This window comes from Dipodomys ordii, unplaced genomic scaffold (assembly GCF_000151885.1).
Source record: "Dipodomys ordii isolate 6190 unplaced genomic scaffold, Dord_2.0 Scaffold1, whole genome shotgun sequence".
Classification (NCBI taxonomy): Eukaryota; Metazoa; Chordata; class Mammalia; order Rodentia; family Heteromyidae; genus Dipodomys; species Dipodomys ordii.
Window position 1 is genome coordinate 24,192,140 of NW_012267217.1, and position 9,711 is coordinate 24,201,850.

Consider the following 9,711-nt stretch of genomic DNA (forward strand, 5'->3'; position numbering starts at 1 on the left):
CTTCCTTCCTTCCTTCCTTCCTTCCTTCCTTCCTTCCTTCCTTCCTTCCTTCCTTTTGTCAGTTGTGGGGCTTGAACTCTGGGCCTGGGCACTGTTTTTCAAGGCTAGTGCTCTAGCCACAGTGCCACTTCTGTTTTTTTCTGGTGGTTTATTGGTGGTAAGAGTAATGGACTTTCCTGCCTGGACTGGCTTTGAACCACAGTCCTCAGATCTCAGCCTCTTGAGTAGCTAGGATTACAGGCCTGGGCCACTGGTGCCTGGCTACTTTGTCCTTTCTATTAGGTCTAAAAGGGCTGGGAAGGTGGCTCAGTGGTAGAGCGCTTGCCTTGCATGCCAGAGGCCCTGGGTTCGATTCCTCAGCACCACATAAGCAAAAAGAAAAAAGCCAGAAGTGGTGCTGTGGCTCAAGTGGTAGAATGCTAGCCTTTTTATTTTATTTTATTTGTGAACATACTGTACAGAGGGGTTACAATTACATGGGCAGGATATTGCATACATTTCTTATCAAGCATTGCAGCCTCCTTTGTTTACCCTTCACCTCCCTTCCCAGCCTCCTAGAGTGCTAGCCTTGAGCTGAAGAGCTGAGGGACAGCTCCCAGGCCCAGATTTCAGGCCCCACGACTGGACCCCCCCCAAAAAAAAAAGGCTAAAAGCAGCTTGTATATAGGACTTTATTCAGGTAAGTTAATACCTGAGTTATCTGGGCCAGCCTGATCATGATCCTCTTGAGCATTTGTTTGGCAGTTCTTGCAGAGAAGCACAGCTACTTGTATACCTCTGACTGAAAAGTAGTCCTTCTTTATGTCTGTCCTCTTCGACTGAGTGCACAATGGTGAAGCGATGAGGGAGAGGGGAGACACCCTCCTAGCCATCCAGATCAGCTCAGTAACCCTCATGGTCAGTGGAGCGACAAATACCACAGTCAGATTGCCTTCAGATCTCACAGTATTCTTATTTATGCTTTGTGTAGCTGGAATGACACACATGCTTGAGATGGGGATGGGGTATGAGGGGGAAATCATAAACTTTTTTCCCATTCTGGCCTTGAGTTCTGGCCTTGATCAGATCTTTCTGATCTCCATCTCTTAGGTAGCTTAAGATTACAGGTATAAGCCACCATGTTCGGTTTCTAACTATGTTTAGTAGTGGAGAACTGGAAAGCACTAAGAGGTAGTGTTGGAAAACTGAGGTCTTGTCCTTGGAGCTCTCCTGAAATTGATAGGAACCTATGAAATCCTTTCCATTCTGATATAATTTCAAAATCTGTAGTGAGAGCGTAGGTGAGATGTATCGGTGGACAGAACTGATAGGAAAAAGTAGATTTTATTGGCTAACATTTGGGTGTGGTTGGTCAGGCTTTTGTGTTAAATCTTGGAAGAGCAAGCTACTTTTAACAGCTTTTTCTGTTCACAAGAGATTCAAGTGAGAAAATGTGTGGATGAGTACAGATTTACTAGCTAACTCAGAATCATACCTTACTAATCACACAATGGGATATTGGTGGTGCTTTCCCTGAGATTTTTATTTTGCTCTAGGCTGGTGCTTTGTGAGCCACAGCTCTACTTCTAGCTTTTTGGTGGTTAATCAGAGGTAAGAGTCTCATTAACTTTCTTGCCCCAGGCTGGCTTTGAGCCTCTAACCTGAACCCAGATCTCAAATCTCAGCCCCTAGCTAGGTTTTTAGGCTTGAGCCACCAGTATCTGTCTGTGTTTACACTTTGAGAGTAGCATTTAACAAGTGTTAGTATAAATGACATTTATTAATCTCATATCCTTTTATCTTTAAAAGCAACTGAGATGAAAAACATCTTGAGTTAAATTCAGAGAACTTTGAAGTTGCTTAAATATTTTTCTTTTTTCAAGCTTCCAATGGATGACTTGTGCAGTTTAACATCCCAATTGCTGTCCACTGAGCCAGCTGCAGTAGTGCCTGAGTCTACAGAAGATATTCTCTTGAAAGGCTTCACTTCCTTAGAAATGGGAGATGAAAGAATTGAGACTGCACAGCAGGTAAATGAATGTATCTTTGTTTTTTTTGCCTGATCTGGGACTTGAACTCAGGGCCTGGGCATTGTCTTTGAGCCTCTTTGTTCTAAGGGCTAGTGCTCTGCCACTTGAGCCACAGCACCATTTTGGACTTTTTCTGAGTAGTTTATTGGAGATAAGAGTCTCGCAGACTTTCCTGCCCTATCTGGTTTTGGACTGCAATCTTAGCTCCCTGACTAGCTAGGATTACAGGCACAAGCCACCATGTACCTGGCTAAAATTTATTTTTTAAATTGTTATTTATATAAAGGTGATGTACAGAGGGGTTACCAATTGCATAAATTGGGTAATGAGTGCATTTTTTTTTTTTAACCAGTCCTGGGGCTTGAACTCAGGGTCTGGGTACTGACCCTGAGCTTCTTTTTCTTAAGGTAAGCACTCTCTACCACTTGATCCACAGTACCACTTCTGGCCTTTTCTGTTTATGTGGTCCTGAGTGCATGCTAGGCAAGCACTCTACCACTAAGCCACATTCCCAGCCTGAGTGCATTTCTTTTTAGACAATGTCAGGCCTTCCTCGCCTCTCCCAAGTTTTTCCTTTCTATCCCTACTCACAAATTGTATAGTTCATTTTCAACACAATGAATGTCTAGTGACTACCACTGCTGCATTTATTCACCCTATATCTTCTATTTCTGTGCCCCTCTCTTGCCTTCCCAAAGACAGGTAGAGGAACAAACAGTACAAACAGAAGAGAAAACATCAAAGAAAAACTTCTTGTTTCCATTTCCTGGAGTTCTTTTTAATATGTATTAATTATTCTATATGATCAGGTGCACATGGTCATAGTGACTGTTTGTTTTAAGTCAATTTGATGCACAGTCATATTGGCAGTAAAAGTTAAGACATTCTAATGTGTATATTGTAAGACTGGTTGATTGTGTGTGTGTGAGAGAGAGAGAGAGACAGAGAGAAGGAGAGAGAGAGAGAGAGAGAGAGACTGAGGTTTTTAAACTCAGGACTTCAATCTTCCTAAGCAAATTCTCTGCCATTTGAGCAAACTCCCAAACCCCTGCCCCTTTTGCCTTCTTACTTATTAGGTAGAATCTTGATCTGTGGATTCATCTAGAATAACTCATGTGCCTAATCTTATGTAACATAAGATCTTTATGAGAATTAAATGGGCTGATGCTTGTAGATGTGGTGTGTGGCAGGCAACACACACTAAGTGCTCTCTAAATGATAGTCAGTGTACATGCAGACCTTTGTATCCTTGGCACTGACTTTTGATTTTTAAAATTATACATTTATTTTTATTGTACAGAGGGGTTTCAGTTCAACTTGTCAGTTTATGCTTGACATTGACTTCTACTTCAGAATTGGACAAGGAATCTTACCATGACTGAAATGAAAATGAAATCTCCTATATTAAATTTGCATGACTCTCTAAAAGGTTAAAAAAGATGAATTGAGTTACCAGTTTTTATGTGTCAGCTAGGTGAATTTTGACTAGTGTATACTGGTATAACTGCCACTATCAAGTAATAATACATTTTTATCATCACCTAAACCTCCTTTATGCTTGCCTAACTTAAACCCCTCCCAAGTAATGGGATTACAAGTATGTCTCACCATGTTCAACTCTGCATATTTTAAATCATGGATATTTTCCATAACACTGGTGTGGTAGGGCTAGATTCAGACTAATGTTAAAGGCCATGTTCTTTGTTCTTTTTGTATAAGAAGGTTTCATTGTGACATTTCCACACTAAGCAATGGGCTGGGATCAACCTTACCTCCTCTCTTACTTTCCCTTAACCCTTTCCCCACATTTAAAAACAATTTCAACCATAGTCATCCTTATTCACAATCTTTTTAGCCCTTTCTCTTTTGTTGGTATCCAGCTTCCATCAGTGCTTGTTTTACTTTCCTGTCATTCTTTTTTTAAAAGTGTGTGTTCTACCAAAGGGTTTTACTGTGTGTCACATGTGGATATATTACATTGTGCAAATCTAGAATGCTGCTTTTTCCCTGTCCTCTCTGTTAATCAGTAGCTGTCATTGAGATTCCTTATGCTATCCTCATACATAATTGCAATGTATTTCAAAATCATTCACCCTCCATCTTTCTTTTCTTTCCTCCAGTGCCCCTCAATTTCTTAATATTCCATGTTCTTAAATGTCTGTAATATTATTTTTGAGTTTATATTTTTATATTTCTTATTAGATAATAATGATATTTGTATAAAGCTCTATTCTATTCATATTGGTGGCAAGCTAGCTAGTAAGTAGTATTAGCTTGTTACTTGGGGAAAACATTTATTTTTTTATATATTGTTTCTTTAATGCTGTTCCTTGTCTCAGGAAATGACCAATATTTTTAAAATTCTTTTCTTAGAATATAGTATTGTGTATGTATTATATATGCTTAAACCCAATTCTTGATGAGTGAACCTAAACAATACAATTTAGGTAGTACTTACCATTTGATTCATAGTTTAGCATGTAGTCACTTTCCATCTTACCTTTTTTAATTTGGTTGATAACAGTACTCTTTTTTTCCAGTTTTTCTCGTGGTTTGCAAAGCTGCAAACTCAGATGGATCAGGATGAAGGAACTAAATATAGGTATGTGTGGCTCTTATATTTGTTAGCTATTTAAATTTTAGTCATCTCAACATTTCTTACTCTGTATCTTTAAATAAAGTTGCAAAGAAGTTTTTTTTTTTTTTTTTTTTTGGGTCCGGTCGTGGGCCTGAACTCTGGGCCTGGGCACTGTCCCGCAGCTCTTCAGTTCAAGGCTAGCACTCTCCCACTTGAGCCACAGCGCCACTTCCGGCTTTTTTCTTTTTTCTTATGTGGTGCTGAGGAATTGAACCCAGGGCCTCAGGCATGCAAGGCAAGCACTCTACCACTGAGCCACCTTCCCAGCCCTAAGTTGTGTTACTATTAAAATATCTTTGTTGGTTATCTTTTCCAGCAATCTTGTCTGTAAGCTGTGAACATTATGAGAAGAAATACTCAATTTTTAATCTTTCTGTGATTATGAGTTATGACATTAAAAATTCTCATGTTTTAATTTGAAGAAACGTATCACGATAAAGTATCTAGAATTCTAACTAATAGCTAATATAGGCTGCTGTAAATTATATTTCTATATTTTTCTGACTCATAAATTACAGTAATTATAATGAAAGTATGTCATTAAAATAATGAGTATTACAGTGTAATAAATACAATAATAAAACTAGCATCCAGTTAGCGTTGAGTGCAGTGGAGATGTATTCATTGGTATGCTACTTGTGAATCAAGATAAATAATTGACTAATAATAATTTGACTTCTTTTTGTGGTTCTGGGGATTGAACTCAGACCCTCGTTTTAGGCAGGTGCTTTATGGTGGAGCCACTTCCTTCCCACTCCTAGCCACATACTTGATTTTCATATGTGAATGCTAAGCATAATATGAGCCCTACAAGTATTCAAAAGTAGAATTATCATAAACATTAAATTGTAAAAAGTAAGGATAGGTATTTGATGTATTGTTTCAACTTTCGTGCAGTTTGTACAGGATTTGCTAGTTTATACAGGATTCTATTAAAGTTTAATAGGTATTAACTGAATTAAAGCAGTATTGTTTTTTATTTTTGTTTATTGTACATGGACTCTTTTGAAGATAATTTTAATGAGTTTTAAAATGTGTTGTTAAAAATACAAGTACACTATATTAGCTCTAAAAGGAAATATGTTAATTCTAATTCATAATTTTCAACTTTTACTTTTTTTGTCAATAACTTTTTTTCCACTTGAAGAAACTGAATTCTCCTACGTTGTCTGTGAATAGTGAAGGATTTATACCTATGCTGGCCAAATTAGATGATTGTATAATGTATATCTCATCTCATGTAAGTTTTATTTATTTTTTGGTGGTATTGGGGTTTGAACTCAAGGCTTTGTGCTTACTAGGCTTGTGCTATAACACTTGAGCCATACCTCCAGTACAATGTGATTTTAAGAAATCTTAGCATTCCTGTTACACAACTTCTACTATAAAATAACAATTTTTTTCTGTGGGAAAAATGGTCACTCCTTCTATCCATGGCTTCTGCATCTGTGGATTCAGCCACACAGGCTGAACTTTGAATGGAAGACTTAGGAAAAAAATGAACTAAATAGCATATGCTGTTTGTTACTGTTCTGTGAAAATACAATGTGCCAACTGTTCATAACATTCACATTGTATTAGATGTTGTACATAATTTACAGATGTTTATCTAAAGTTCATGTAAAGTATATGAGTGGATACACATAGATTATTTGGAAATACTATACAATTTTATGTAAGAGACTTGAGAATTCACAGATTTTGATATCCCTGAGGGTCCTACAACCAACCCTCTATGCGGGTTGAGTGTATGTAATATTTGTCACATGTGGAACAATAGTAGCAATAAGGTCTTCGTTGTTTTCAGGAATGGTATAAAAAGTGCCTTCAAAGAGACTCAGTAGAGAGCTCCAATAGTATAATTCTTTAGAAAGACTAAGTCAAAGCCCAACAAAATAAGCACCAGGAAATGAGTACTTGTAAGAGGTGGGGGTGGGGCCAAGGGGAAAGGGGTGGATGAAGGGAAAAAGGGGAGGAGAATGCAGTCAAGAATTTATTGTACATTCTACAAAATTAAGAAAAATAAGGGAAAGCATGGATTGAAAGGGGGTAAATGTTGGAGGGGTTACACAGACCAAGATGCATTGGTATTCATGAATTGCTTTATTAAATGGCAAAAAATTCAACATGTATCCTACACCATTAAGAAAAGTGAGGGAAAGGATGTGTTGGGAGGAATGAGTTGGAATGTTGAAAGGGGTGACATTGAACAAGATGCACTGTATTCATAAACTGCTTTGTTGAGTGGTAACTTGTACAACTACTTAAAGATAATAAAAATATAAAAAAAGTACTTTCAGCTTCTGAGGCTTCCCCTACAGTAGAAAGGGTCCTTTCTGGTTGAGTCAGTTTTGTCCTACCTGAAAGTGTAAGCTGGGGATATCTGAACATGCAAGGTATTTCTTTACAAATAGAAATGGTTTCTTGGGAGGAGAGAAAGGGACATAATCTTTGATTTTAATAACGCTTTTTGTCTCCCAAGGACTTATTGGTCTATTTATGTCTCCTAACTCTTACCCTTATTTGTAGGGCCTTATATATCAGTCTCAAAGTCTGTGGGTTACTGAAAATATATTTTGGTCAAAACTGCAAATAACCATGTTGTTGGAACAGAGGATTGGCTGAGACCAAGTTGTTATAGTAATCCTCTTCAGTCAGCTCATGATATTTATTTATTATTATTTATTTGTCTACTTATTTTACATAGTTGTACACAGAGTTTCAGTTCCACAAGTCAGATCACTCTTTACCAATATCTCCTTTCCATTGTACTCCCCTGTCTTTTCCAGTTCCATTCATACCTTCAAGTTAGGTATTTCAGCTTTTGCATAATGTACAGTGAATATAATGACTGTATTTGCTACTCTTCCACCCTCCATTTCTGTGCTGCTTCCTCTCCAGTCTACTTGTGCCCCACTCCCTCAGCATCCAACATGTTTCAGGATCCTGATATTCATTTTGTGTAAACCTTTATTTTGAACTTCATATATTGCTTTACGTAAAGGACAGCATGTTTTTATTTTAAGCTTGCTTTTTAAAATTTTAAAATTGTTATTATAAAGGTGATGGACAGAGAGGTTACAGTTATATAAGTCAGTTAAAGAGTATATTTCATTTTGGACAATGTCACCTCATCCCTTATTCTCCCAGTTTTACCCCCCCATCCCCATTTAAGCTTATTTTTTTTTGGTTAAAGTTTATTTCTTCTTTGTAAATCTTTTTTTTTTTTACAGCCTAATTTTAAAGATTACCCTGTATACTTACTGAAGTTTAAACAATGTCTTTCTAAAGCTTTGCACCTCATGAAGACATACACTGTGAATACACTACAGACCCTCACAAATCAGCTACTAAAAAGGGTGAGTTAATCTCGAGTAACTGTTTTTCAATTCATGTATCATTTACAGTCATTAGAAATTAGTACTTTGCAATTCCAAAATACCTTTTATTAACATTATATGTTATATATATATTTTATTAAGATTATAATAGGAGAAAGGGTCCATTATAGTCTTAGTTTCAAATGTTATATAACAGTATAAAAAGTACCTAGTGATATTTGATTAAAAAAAAATTGAGGAAGTGACCCTGTGGCTCAAAAGTGGTAGAGAGGTAGCCTTGAGCACAAAGGCACAGGGACAGTGCCCAGGCCCTGAGTTCAAGCCCCACAACTGACAAAAGAAAAAAAATCAGATTTTAGTCGGGTGCTGGTAGTTCACACCTATAATCCTAGCTACTCAAGAGTCTCAAGATGGCAGTTCGAAGTCAGCTCAGGCAGAAAAGTCTGTGAGAGTCTTTTCTCCAATAAAACTGCTCAGGTGAAGCTGGAAGTGGTGCTGTGGCTCAAGTTGTAGTGCACTAGCCTTGAGTACAGAGGCTTAGGGACAGTCCTGATCTCTGTCCCCAAGTTCAAGCCCCAAGACCAGAACAAAAAAATTAAGGTACAAGCTATTTGTCATTTCTTGTCTAAATTGCTTGTGAAAATATTGGGAGAAGATACTCCAGAATAATAAAAGTGGCTCAGTTTGAATGGTGAATAATTTATTTATAGTGCTGGGGACTGAACTGAAGTTGCTTTACCATTGAACTACATCCCCAGCCATTCCTTACTTTTTTAACCCTAATTTTTTTTTTTGTATTTTTTTCTTTTTTGGAACTAGAAATTGAACCCAGAGCATTGCACTTGCTAGGCAAGCGCTTAGCCACTGAGCTACATCTCAGGCTTTTTGCCTGTGATTATGTTTAGGAGCAGAAATAAGCAAAGAAGAAAACAAACTAGTTACAAGTTACAGTATATGCTAAGTAGAAAATTAACAACCTCTTATGTAGGTTAGAAAATAAGAGTAGCATTAGCTAGGATAGTCATTGAGTATAGTTCTTTTCTAAGAAAAACTGTATAAAGGATATGTTTTATTTATTTTGTTGGTCATGGGGCTTGAACACGGGGCTTGGGTTCTGTCCTTCAGCTCTTCAGCTCAAGGGTAGCACTATTACTTGAGCCACAGTGCCACTGGTTTTCTGGTAGTTAATTGGAGATAAGAGTCTCATGGACTTTCTTGCTTGGGCTAGCTTTGAACTGCGATTCTCAGATCTCGGCCCTCTGAGTAGCTAGGATTACAGCTGTGAGCTACTGGCACCAGGCTCTTTCATTTTTTCAGATCACTTTATAATGAACCTGTAAAGTGTTTTTGATCCTATAATTCAAAGCCAGTAATTTTGGCTTGCATTTTTCTATACTCATTGTTCTTATCTGATATGACAGCTGAACTATATATCAGCAAGTTTAAGAAACTAATGTCCATTAAATAAGTACTTGCTCTGCTAGTGCTTTACTATTGCACTTCACTAAAGATTTGTGAGTGCATTATGCTAATAGATGGGTATACTGTATCTCAGAGATTAAGTAATTTGTCTAATCTTGCATGCAACAAATAACAGTATGAATTCTAATTTAGGTCTGTTTACTGCCAAAATTCAAGTAATATACAATAAATCTTAAATATAAAGGGAGAGAGATGACAGTTCTTAACTATTTCTTATCTGTTTTTTTTTTTTTTTTTTTTT

The 9,711-nt window shown here is 37.1% G+C and overlaps 1 protein-coding gene across 1 annotated transcript in view; it reads left to right on the forward strand.

Moving 5' to 3' along the window:
- Positions 1-9,711, forward strand: part of Cog3 (component of oligomeric golgi complex 3) — a 68,109-nt gene that overhangs the window by 8,172 nt on the left and 50,226 nt on the right. Inside the window, exons 2-6 of the mRNA XM_013010991.1 lie at positions 1,863-2,009; positions 4,550-4,611; positions 5,070-5,073; positions 5,795-5,887; positions 7,881-8,012. Coding sequence (XP_012866445.1) covers positions 1,863-2,009; positions 4,550-4,611; positions 5,070-5,073; positions 5,795-5,887; positions 7,881-8,012 — 438 coding nt within the window. The remainder of the gene's footprint in view (positions 1-1,862; positions 2,010-4,549; positions 4,612-5,069; positions 5,074-5,794; positions 5,888-7,880; positions 8,013-9,711) is intronic.